General features: G+C 43.4%; 1 protein-coding gene across 5 annotated transcripts; it reads left to right on the top strand.

Annotated features, from left to right (window-relative positions):
* The first annotated feature begins 3,584 nt into the window (after positions 1–3,584).
* Positions 3,585–11,482, top strand: PDP1 (pyruvate dehydrogenase phosphatase catalytic subunit 1). 5 transcript variants are annotated; one of them, XM_075743721.1, is made up of 3 exons: positions 3,585–3,803; positions 4,300–4,334; positions 7,459–11,482. In XM_075743721.1, exons 2-3 carry the CDS (start codon positions 4,304–4,306, stop codon positions 9,108–9,110), a joined length of 1,683 nt encoding a protein of 560 aa, XP_075599836.1. In that variant the 5' UTR covers positions 3,585–3,803; positions 4,300–4,303; the 3' UTR covers positions 9,111–11,482. The 5 variants fall into 5 exon arrangements, with proteins under 5 accessions (XP_075599836.1, XP_075599838.1, XP_075599837.1 ...); XM_075743723.1 differs by lacking the exon at positions 4,300–4,334 and adding an exon at positions 4,518–4,560 and having other exon boundaries at positions 3,586–3,803; XM_075743722.1 differs by lacking the exon at positions 4,300–4,334 and having other exon boundaries at positions 3,587–3,803.
* Positions 11,483–12,224: the final 742 nt, after the last annotated feature.

The raw sequence follows: 12,224 nt of genomic DNA, 5'->3' as shown, positions 1-12,224 counted from the left end.
TTATTTTTGCCATGTAACGCTCCTGATTTCTGCTAAAAATAAGTTACTGGTCTGCGGAACAGCAGACTTACATTGCTGTCATTGCTTCTATAACACTTTCAGGAAAGGAAAGAAGATTGTTTAGTCTTGTCCTATACTTCCTGTTTATTCAGCACATGACACATTTTTCTCCCCTATTTTCCCCTTTGTTAGGCTTTTCCTTCTGCTTTTTTTTTTTTTTTTTTTCTGCTCCAGGTTGGTATGGCAGCATGCCAGGTGGAAGTGTTTGATCTGCCCACACGATTTTGAGACAGGTTTTATGAGTGACTGCTCTTTTCAGCAGGCACAGGACCAAAATGGCATTTCTGAAACACTGTGTGCAAAGATATCGTAAAAACGTTAAGCAGTCAGGGGATATAAAATCAATTGAAGTATTACCCTGTGTTCTTGAACTGTTTTTCAGCAAAACTGAACCAATAAAATATTTACATGTTAGGCACAAGAACTTATTTAAACTAGAAGGTTATTACAAACACCTGATCTCAAATGAAAATGGATGTTGATGATGTGTAATGGAGTTTCTCTGGAAATGTGTGTAGAAAGCTTTAGGGTAACTGCTGCAGCACTTTAGCTGCAGTGCTAATGCATAGCTGCCTGTCGGTTCTGCAGTGCAGAATTACCCACTGTCAGCAACAGGCACAGGAGATAAGAACTGATGTCTTCTGTTACACTCAGGTGATAATCCTTCCATCTACACAGACTTCACCTATCTTGAGGTAATCATTTTTCCATTGATCCTTAATGTAAAATATTAAACATGAAACAACATGGTTTTATTCATTAAAATAATTTTTGTTCTTTAAAATCAGCAAAAATGGACTGTGTTCAAAGTGCACAAAAAAAGATCTGGGCAGCAGCAAGACGTAGAAAAGGAAAAACTAACTTTCCAGCCAGATTGCAACATCCCACTTCTGGCACACCAGCAAACTCGCATCAGCTTGAGGACCAAAATGTCAGCCAAGCTTTAGTATTTTGTCTTTCATTCGTGGGATTTATACAGGGCTGCTAAGGCCAAATTCTCTTCTCACTTGGTACTTTAAAATTCCAGTTCTGCCTTTTGTTCAATGAGATATGTGGTGAGACAGGGAGCCACAGCTCCCAATACCAGCTCTAAAAGTAGCTCCTCTCCTAGCCTTAAATCAGGAAGAAAAAGGGATGAATAAAACAAATAAACAGGGAGCTGTAACACCAGCCTTTCAATTTCACAGCCTGCTAGGGGGAATTGAACTAACGATCACAAGATGTTCTGAAGTCCAAAAGTGCTAAATGCTAATTATTTTGTGGATTTTTTTTTCTCAGTAAGCAACTCTAGACAGCAACATTCTCTTCAGAAGTCAAACGTGAATCCACTCTACAAACCCCGTACTTCCCATCACAGATAGGAGGTGATCAGCAGTGACTTCAACCCAATCCATTTCCATTTATCTGCCCGTACAATTATCACTCCAATACACCCAAGCACAGGTCTGTCTTCCCACAGCCCACAGGGCTTCCCACAGGGCTAAGAGGATGCCTCAATTGTGCCAGCTTATATAGTCTTTAAAAACATTTCTAAACTTGGGTGTGCTTTACAGTCACTCTCGCTGCAAGTAGAAAATTATGTAAATGGTTGTTGTTGGAGCACACTCTGTCAATCTACTTCTAACCATGTACAGCCGTTGAAAAGGAATGTAAATTATTCATCTTCCATGCCATGTAATCAGGTCTTTAATGTACAATGGTGTCTGTCGGATGCATTTATTATTTTATTCTAAAATAAGCCTCGAAGAGATGATGGTGTACCGTTCTGGATAAACAAACAAATGTCACAAAAGTCACGCAGAACACCAGTAAATGAATATTTTAATACTTGGTGGCTTCAGCTACTACTGCGGAAGACTTGTATTTTTAAGGATGGCATCATTTTATCTTTCTAGTTGGTTTTCACATGGAGGGTCACAGGGCCGTACTTTCTACTCTCTTATACCCCAAGTAGACCTCTTGAGACTTCTGGGCACCAAGTGCAGATTTTCCTGTTTTCTCTACTGATTTCAGTACACAGATGTAAACACAATAAAGACGATAAAGATGCAAGTATAGTCAAAATCTATGTTTTGTTACAGCTGCTAAAGGAATGCTAATTGCAATGCTCCACAAGCTAGCCGAACATCTGCTGCCAACACCACACAGCAAAGTGGGCATCCCGGCTGCCCTGAAAATAGAAAGGCATGAGAGCACGTGCATCTATCCACAGAGAGACGATCAAGGAAATCAAAACATTGTCAAATTTATATACTTCCTGTATTCAAAAATTTACATGAAGAATAAGGCTGGATGAAAGTATCTCAAAAGCATATGCAAAATTGAACGTTGCCTTAGAGATGTGGAATGATGACAGGATGGTATTTTAACGGGGGGGGGGGGGGGGGGGGGGGGGGAGAGAAAGTAAGGAGGGGAGGCTGCTGCTCCTGGCGCATGAGTGGGAATGACAGGTGTTGCTTTTCTGGGGAAGGACTGTTCCTTCTTGGTAGCCACTGCCCTCAAAACATTCCTTGCTGGCCATGGCAGCAGAAAATGTGGCTTTCTCAGAAACGCAGGGCAGAGAGGTCCCTGGTTGGTTGCACTCTGCAGCAGTCTGCTTTGCCTGGAGTGATACTGGTGAAGACAGAACACCAGGGAGCAAATTAAAAACAGAAAAAACAAATGTTGCAGTACAGGTTTCAGTGGTCTTTTGCAGAGTGTCGGTTAATGTGCTTTCTGTTAGAGGCACTTCATGAACATTTCAAGGGGAAAAAAACAACCCACCGCCTTTCTCACCCTTTAAAATTAATTCAGAGTAAAAGTCAATACACACTACAGAAATCTTTAGACATTTTCTCATTGTCAGTCCCCTTAACAGGCAGAAGTTAAATGACACTGGCTCCTGATCAAAGAAGCGCGGGGGGCAGGTTGCTGCAGCGGTGGCTGGAGTACGGGCATACACGGAGGACACCGGGACGGCTTTCCCGTCAGTTCGACTTCATGCCCAGCGCCAGCGGGAGGCCGGGGACGACACTTGTCCGGTTTTTATCTACAAATCACCAGTCATCACTTGTTATACCTGAGTAAGCGCTCTGGGAGGAGCTGCCAGCCGCAGGCAAGGCAGCCCTCACCTCTGCCTCAGTCCTCGGGGTGAGGAGGCGGAGGAGGCGAGGGCCGAGCGGGCGGCCCGGCGCGGAGTTCCAAGGCGCAACGCGCTCCCGCCCCGCCTCCCATCCGCCCTACCTCCCTCAGGAGTGCGGCGGGGCTCGCCCTCCCACCGGCGGTTCCCTCACGGAGGGGCAGCTTCAGGCCACTCCCGCCGCGATGCGGGGACTCCGGAGCCGGGAGGGGGCTGAGGGGTGGCGGAGTGTCCCCTCACGCACTGCGGGGCCGGGGGGGGGGAGCAGCCCTGCAGCCGCCACCGCGTTCGCGCCTTCCCTCCCCTACGCAATGCGCGCGCGCGCACCCACCACCCACCTTCTTCCCTTGCCCGCCCCCCCCCTCCGCCGCCGCCGAGCCTCCGTGTCACGTGCCCTCCTTGCCCTCCCCGGCAGCCAATGGGCGGCGCGCCGCGGGCCGCTGGGCCTTTATAAGGCGCCGCACAGCGCGGCGGTTACGGGCGTGAGGCGGTTGCGGCGGCTGTCAGGGGGCTGGGAGCGGTGGGTGTGTGTGTGCGCGCGCGCGTGTTTCGGGCCGCTCGGTCCCTTGAGGCGCTTCACTGTTCCGCCCGGGGGGCCGGGCTGAGCCGTCTGGGAAGGGGCCAGGTCTGTGCCCGTGCGGCCCGGGGGGGGGGGGGGGGCGGGAGAAGGGCGTCTTGCTGGAGGCGGGCGGCTGGGGAGGGGCGGCCATGTCGGGGCCGCGCGGCGCCTGAGGGGGTCGCGGTCTCCGCAGCGGCGACGCCCAGAGCTAGAAGGCGAGCCCTGCCCGCGGCGAACGGGAGCGGTGCCTCGCCTCCGCCGGAAGGGAGAGCGGGGCTGGCGGGGGGCTCGGTGCCCGGCGGGGCGGCGGGTGTGCGCGCTGGCTGCTGAGCTCTCCGCGGGCTGCTCTGGGCGCGCCGCTGCGGGGCTGGCTCGTTCCCATCGTCGGGCGGGCGGCGGCTCCGGGCTCTCGCAAGACGTGCTGAGTGTGTGCGTGTCTCCTTCTCTCTGTTGTCCCCTCTCCGTGTCGGAGCTCTCCGTCTTCTCTAACAAACTCTGCCTTGCTTCTCCCCCGTCCCCGGGCTTCTGCTTAGTGGATGTTGGCGGCTTCTTGTTGTGACAGGAGAATGTGTGTGTGTCCTGGGCCCAGGCGGATCGGTAGGTATCTCGCACTGATACTCGCTGGAGCGCCGGGCTCGGGGGTCGGATGGGACCCGGGGAAGGGACTGCCAGGCTGGGCAGTGTCTGAGGGCTGAGACCTGGCCGGAGGGAAGGATTAACGGTTCTACTTGCGTTGAATGTTTCTTGTTCTTCCTCCCCCCTCCCCGTCCTCTCCAACAGGCTAATTCATTCAGGTCTGTCAAGTGTCTGCAAGGCACCTGGGGTGAGTGTTTTTATCTGAAGCCATGGGTGTCTTTGGCACAGTTAAGGCAGGTGTTTTGGAGGAACCTGTCTGTGCAGCATCAATTGGCTGTAATAGTACAGTTACACCAAGCCTTTATTAAAGCAAAGGATAATACTTTTTTCATTTTATCAGTGTGGTACTACAAAACCCATAAGTGGACAATCTGGCTCATTATTTGCCATGTTATCTTTGTAGCCTGAAAAGTAGCATTTGTACCTTGTTTTGGGCTTGGACAGTTATTGATTCTAATATCTTGACAAATTGGATTGTAAAATTTCTACTTAATGCTTTCTTTCTCTGCCATCTCTTGATCAACTATAATGAACTTGGGATCTTAAAGTAATTATTTAAGGGCTAGAGTAAGTGGTTAAGCTGACATGGATCTACTGTAAATGATACAGGCTGTGGAAATTGAGGTTAACTTCTTACTGTTTCCTTTTAGTTTTCCTGTAATATTTGATAAACTAATGATTAAAAGTCAACAAAATAGTCTCTGGTGGCACTGTAGAGCCACTGTAACAGCAGTACATTTGTATTTTTGCTTCATCATGGATCAACAGCAGAACTGTCAGAACAATTGTTGTGGCACCACATATGGGCCAGCACTGAACACAAATGCTTAACAGTTAGGAAAACTTGATTGAGTTGGAGTCTATCAGGAGACCAGTGCTGAATCTGAGGTGCTGCCATAGTCCAGGTGGATCTGTAGAACCTTAAGGTTCCCATTCTATAAGCAAAATGTTTGCTTTTAAATGTCATTTGAAGAAATATACATAACTGTTACCAAAATAGCTCCTTATAGTTAGAAGGCAGTGAATAGATTTTTAAAATCTATATTTGTAGTTAGAGTTTACTTCTGTCATGCTGTATGCATGTGAAGTCTGGGCTGGAGAAATAGACATTCTGTGAAGCAAATGGCTAACATAAATTTAGCCTACATCTGGAAGCTCAAGCCAATACACTGTTGCTGAGTGTCTGTACAGCTGGCTGTGGTCCACAGAACTACAACCAGAGCTCTTCCTGGTAGCTGAACAACAGAAAACTGGCGAGTTCAGTCTTCATAGCTGTCAGTGGGAGACCTGGGATAGGTCAATGGGCAAGAATTTTTGTCAATGCAAATCAAGACTGACAGTCACTCATTAATACTAGGAAGCCGGTGGAGTGGTAGAAGCACGAGTTCTTTGCTTTCAGCACTTATGTATCTTGTAACAGAGAAACAGGTTCTATTCCTGGTTACTTAAGGAGGACAAGCAAGCTTGGAGGGAAGAATAGGACTTGCTTCCTTCTCTTGCAACACAGAGTATGGGGTGAAGCTTCATGTATTTCCAGACACTTCTCAGCTAATCTGAGTGATCAAAACCCTGTGGCAGAAGCTATGGAAAGCTTACAGAATAGGGTGCTTACAGAATACAATTCCTCCTATGTTGCATGATCCTTGAGATTGAGTATTGGGGCTTACTGCATATTTTATGGGGGTTGTCTCATCTGAAATACTGGTATGCTTGCTTGGCTAAAAAAAATAATCGATTTAGTGACTGAAGCACCTTGCACAACACAGTAGTATCTGTTTTTTTCAGTAGAACAATTAAATCTGAGATACAGTGGTGCTGATAGATTAGTACTTATGACTGTACTAAGCCTTGTATAAGATAATTTGTCATTATCTTTTCTAAGAAGCTTTTATGATGAAACTTGATCATAAAAGTTGGAAAGAGAAAATTGAATTCCCCTTAGTTGTGTGTACTTCACACAAAGCATAGTTCAACTTTTTTCCACTATGTGATTGTTTTCTCAAGTATGACATTGTAAAAGACTTCCTGATAATGAGGCATAGTCAATAAAGGATTTTAGAGGCACTCACAGTAATGTTGTGACTAGTTACGTAAATGGAGACAAGGGTATGTTAGAATAATCTTTCTTCAGAGGAATCAAAAATTAAAAGAAAGGTTTTTAGATGTTGTGAAAAGTAGTATAATACTTTTCTTGGATATTAAACTAAATAGTTATCTTAACACTGAATTAGCTTTAGACTATTGTGCAGGGCTGTATTCTAGTAATCGAAGCAAATACAGCTTGCATGTAGTCTTTCAATTGAGTAGCTTTTTAAAGCAATTTATAATCCTGAACTTTGGGGTAGATGAGCTGCTGGTAGGAGAGGTGCATCTGCTTTCTACCTCTTGTATTTTTATCTGATAAGCTAGACAATTGCTGCATAGACTGCTGTGGCTATTTTGTATGTGTACACCATTGGTGTTGCACAAGTTTGAAGTTTTGCACGTGAGAGGGGGGAGAAGAAACAAAACCTGCTACTGGCTTGTGATTGCCTAAAGAATACCTGCTGTCTATCGCCTACTGCTTGCTTTTATTGTCTAAACTATCTTCATCTTAAACTCAGTTGTATGTTATCTGAAAGTTGTTTCTTGAATCTTACTGTTAGATGCTTTATCTCTTTATCAGCCTTATAGAAAGAGTTTTCTTCCTTGTGTGCCACATCTGGCTCTGTCAGCTGGGAAATCAGCAGGAAAACAAATCTCCATAAGAGTCTTGCAGAAGGTGGCATTACTGTAGAGTGCTCCGTGGTAACTGTTGTCTTGCGTTCTGTTTGAGGCTGCATTGTTTGTCTGGATGATGTTTTTACTTTCTGCCTGCTGAGTGGGTCTAAGAGCTAAAATGTCTTAAGTATAGCTCTTTTGTTATAGCTCAACATAGTGTCTATAAACAAGAACCTCTTAATGCCTTTTCTTTCTCAAGACCTGTGAAGCTATGAGCTCCATATAATAAGTAACTTTGTTAGGGACTGTAAATGTCTTAATACAGAGTTCTGGGAAAAAATCTGTTAGCTGTCCCCCTAAATGTAGTTGTTCTCTTGTCTTTCAGCAATTCCAGTCCGAAGCTCCAGGCTGCCATTGTTGTCTGATGCCATGCCAGCACCAGCTCATCTGTTTCCATTGATTCGTAACTGTGAGATTAGCAGAATATGCAGTACAGTGTGTTACTGCCACCATAAACATCTGTGTTGTTTATCATCTCATTTTGCTCACAGTCACTTCAGATATGCACCTCAGAAGAAATTTGCGGCACTTTATAGGCCAAAGGAGAACTTTAATCACTTTATTCACGGAAGGGATTATGCTTCTACACCACAGAGATTTTACCTTACTCCTCCACAAGTCAACAGCATTCTGAAGGCAAATGAATACAGTTTTAAAGTCCCAGAATTTGATGGTAAAAATGTAAGTTCTGTCCTTGGCTTTGATAGCAACCAGTTGCCTGCTAATGCTCCAATAGAAGACCGGAGGAGTGCTGCCACTTGCTTACAGACAAGAGGGATGCTTCTGGGTGTGTTTGATGGCCATGCAGGTTGTGCTTGTGCTCAAGCTGTCAGTGAAAGACTGTTTTACTACATTGCTGTCTCTTTGTTACCTCATGAGACTTTACTTGAAATAGAAAATGCTGTGGAAAGTGGCAGAGCTCTCTTGCCCATTTTACAGTGGCACAAGCATCCCAATGATTATTTTAGCAAAGAAGCTTCCAAGCTTTACTTCAATAGTCTAAGAACTTATTGGCAGGAGCTCATTGATCTCAACAGTGGGGAGACTACTGATGTGAAAGAAGCTTTAATTAATGCTTTTAAGAGGCTTGATAATGATATTTCTTTAGAAGCTCAAGTAGGAGATCCCAATTCTTTTCTCAACTACTTAGTACTGCGAGTAGCATTTTCTGGTGCAACTGCCTGTGTGGCCCATGTGGATGGCATTGACTTGCACATTGCAAACACAGGTGACAGTAGGGCAATGCTTGGGGTTCAGGAAGAGGATGGATCTTGGTCTGCAGTTAATCTGTCCTATGACCACAATGCACAAAATGAACATGAAGTGGAACGAGTGAAAATGGAGCATCCAAAGTCTGAAGAGAAAAGTCTTGTGAAACAAGATCGTCTCTTAGGTCTCCTGATGCCTTTTAGAGCTTTTGGCGATGTGAAGTTTAAATGGAGTATTGAACTACAGAAGAGAGTAGTGGAGTCAGGCCCAGATCAGCTGAATGACAATGAGTATACAAAGTTTATTCCTCCAAACTATCACACTCCCCCATACCTCACAGCTGAGCCAGAAGTCATACATCACAAATTACGGCCACAGGATAAGTTCCTAGTTTTGGCCACAGATGGGCTGTGGGAGACAATGCACAGGCAAGATGTGGCTAGAATTGTAGGGGAGTACCTCACTGGGGTTCACCATCAACAGCCCATAGCTGTTGGTGGCTATAAGGTAACTTTGGGACAGATGCATGGTCTCTTAACAGAAAGGAGAGCAAGAATCTCTTCAGTATTTGAAGATCAGAATGCAGCGACTCACCTGATACGTCATGCAGTGGGTAACAATGAGTTTGGCACTGTGGATCATGAGCGACTGTCCAAGATGCTTAGTCTTCCAGAAGAACTGGCTCGAATGTATAGAGATGACATTACAATTATTGTCGTGCAGTTCAACTCACATGTTATAGGTGCATGTCAAAATGAGGAACTGTGAATTTAATATGGTGAACTAGTTACCAAAGTTATAACAATGGCCAGTATGAGCATCAAATAAAAAACATCCACCCAACAATAAAACCCAAAAAACCCCTCAGCAAAGAAATTGGTTGCTTGCTAGATTCAGCATATCTATTGTTCCTGCTTTCCCCCAGAGCTCAAAATACATGGGAAGTGCTATTGACCCAATACAAACTTGAGGAGGGTGTCACAGCTTGGGAAAAGAGTTTTTTTTGTAATAATTTTGCACTATTGATTTCATGGATGCTGCTAGAACAAAGTCTTGAATTTGGCAGGCTTGGATGAGGGAGGGAGGGAAGAAGTATAAAGAATTAATTATCAAAGATATGGCTGTTCAAGAAACAAAGCCTGTTTATAAATATCTGTAAATATCTACATGTTATCTTAAAAGATGAGTAAAAAAGAGTATTGTTGAATTCTTACAGGGCTAATTCTTGCAAAGTAGGTATGGTTATTTGTGAATGTATTGTCTACTGTTTCTTCTAAGCAGGTCACTTTAACCAAGTAAGTCTTCAGTGTAACAAAATTGTCTCACTTTCATATAGACAATGTCACTCACTTAAGGATATTTGTCTAAGTGTTGACTTTCAGTGCAGGTCTAAGCCATAATCAATACCTGAGATTCTGTTACAGCTGAACCATATCTTATGCATGGTAACTTTTAAACTTCTTGTGCATTAATAGTTTCTTGGCTGTGGGTTTCTGCACAACTTGTAGGGCAATAATACATTACAACATGCAGTAATATACCACATAACTTTATGGAGGATTTCAGTTTGCAGTATGAAGAAACTTTCACACTTTTCAAAAAGTCAATGTTGTTGGTGAAGACTGTGTTGGCTTTCCTAAAGGTCATGTCCTTCATGGACTCCACCTCTGTCAGGTGTTACTTATCTGGTAAATAAATTTTCACCTGAAAAGATTAAATCATTGCTAACCTCTTTGTAGCTTTGTAATTTGCACTTATTTTCACTTTGGTTATTTCAGATGGTCACATACTGGATGTCTTGCACTTGAACTCGTATTTGTAAGCTGGGTTAAAAACTACAAATTACAAAAAATTGAAATGTGGGTTGTAAATAGTGTTTTAGTTGGGAAACTAACTGGCATGCATGTATATGTTTAATGGCTTTTTCTAGCAACTTCTTTATTAACAGCTCTGTATTTCTGGACAGCTGGTGTATGCATGTTCTTACAGTCTGGAATGCTGTCACAGAGCAATATCTGAAATGGTCTCTCTCTAGCTTGTAATGGTTGAATTTGAGCTTAAAAGATTGGCTATAACTTGTGTGCCTAAAATTGTTGGGCCCCTAACTGTAAAAAGTAGGGACTGACAACTAATTTTGTTGGTCATCATTGTATCTGGTTTAGGTATGTTGCATTCTATACAGATGTATTTTAACCTGCCCTTAGGTTAAAAACTCAAATGCTGGCTGAAATACCAGCCCTTGATGACTGAGGAAACACTTGTAACTTAATTCCTGTGTTCTATAGAACAGTGATAGGTCAGCATATTTCACTTTAGCAAGGTGTTTCAGTTAAAATATCTCCTTAGCCTTCATTGTAGCAAATTAAATCAACACTTTAAACACCTAGCTTATTTTGTTGAGTAATTGAGTAATGTGGCACTTTCTACTAAATAAAAATACTGCCAATTAATGCTACTGTTACATAGGGTACACTTTGTTTGAACAATAAACCTGTGCGATAGTAAGTATTGGCTCCTCAAACTCAGAAATGCTATGTGTACTTGGTGGCCTGCAGCTTTAATATGTCTGTTTCTTTACCCAATTTTAAATATCAGGATCAATGTTGCTGTAAAGTTCATCATATCTAAGTTCACATTCAAGATGTGCACAACCCTTCTTTATTTGAAGGGAAAAGGGAAGCTCTAAAATGCTTAGACAAGTACTGGCTGTTGACATTGCTTCTGTATGTTATGTTTTGGTGACTGTGTCATTAGCTAGGTCAATAGCCTTTATGTTCTATCATTCAAATACAGTATGTATCTAAGCTATTGCAGTATTTAACTTTCTTACTTTTTTTACTGTTAAAGCTCTATTACATGTATTGATGTATTTAACCTATGATTATTGATATGGATTTGGTATAAGTCATAGCTAGAAGAAATGAACGTTGGTCCCATGGATACAGCTTTTATTGAGGAAAAGCTGTTTTTTGTAGTAAAGATGCATATGTATGGGGTCAGACAAAATAATATTTATGTATTGCTTGGAGACTTGCTCAGTATGTATGCAGTGAACAGAAGCAGCATAACTGCCTGCTGAACAGGTGATCTGAACAAACATCTTTTAACAGATTCCAATAAAATGATCAATTATGCAGAAATACATGTGTATTGGATTGATATAGAATGTGATAGCTATTCTGCTAGGGCTGAAGCTTATGAATTGTTTTTCAAGAATGTGTTCTGTTGTGCAGGCCCTGTTATGAATAGACCAGATGGCCAGACAAAGCAAAGTGTAAATGGAAACAGACTGAGAGTTGGCCTTCAGAGCTCTGAAATACCACTGTGAGGCTTGAACCCCTGCATCAGGCGTGCCGGTGCTGCCGCCCCCTGGCAGTAAAGCTCAGCTCTGGCTGTCGGTATCACTCGGTGTGTCTCTGTCCCCATCATCTCATGGTTACTTTCAGGGGCAGTGCTGCAGATAAAGCAGCATAACTTGAGATCGTTAAGCTGTGGACTGTACCCTATATAGGGGAAATACATTTCGTAAACAAATAATCTAAAATACTTATGTGCAGATTAAAATGGTGTAAGAATGAATTGATGGTAAACTAAATAGAAGCAGCTCTTCTGCCACAGGCAGAGGACATGTTCTGCTTGTGTTGTGTACCGAAGTTGCTGCATTGCAGAAAGTACTGCTACTTTATATGTAATAGGGATGCTGTGGTTACTTTTCCAAATAAGGATTTCACAGCTGCAAATACATGGGCTCAACCCAGAAGAATCGCTGAATCTTGAGAGTCAACACACACCTTCAAGTTCACCTTTAAGTCTTTAAAACTATTGTAGATTAATGTGTCAGCAGAACTGCTTAATGGTAATACTAGTAAGAGAGGAGTGGGA

The sequence above is a fragment of the Balearica regulorum genome, chromosome 2, assembly GCF_011004875.1.
Source record: "Balearica regulorum gibbericeps isolate bBalReg1 chromosome 2, bBalReg1.pri, whole genome shotgun sequence".
Classification (NCBI taxonomy): Eukaryota; Metazoa; Chordata; class Aves; order Gruiformes; family Gruidae; genus Balearica; species Balearica regulorum.
Note: the sequence above shows the minus strand (reverse complement) of the source record. Positions and strands in the feature narration are given on the sequence as shown.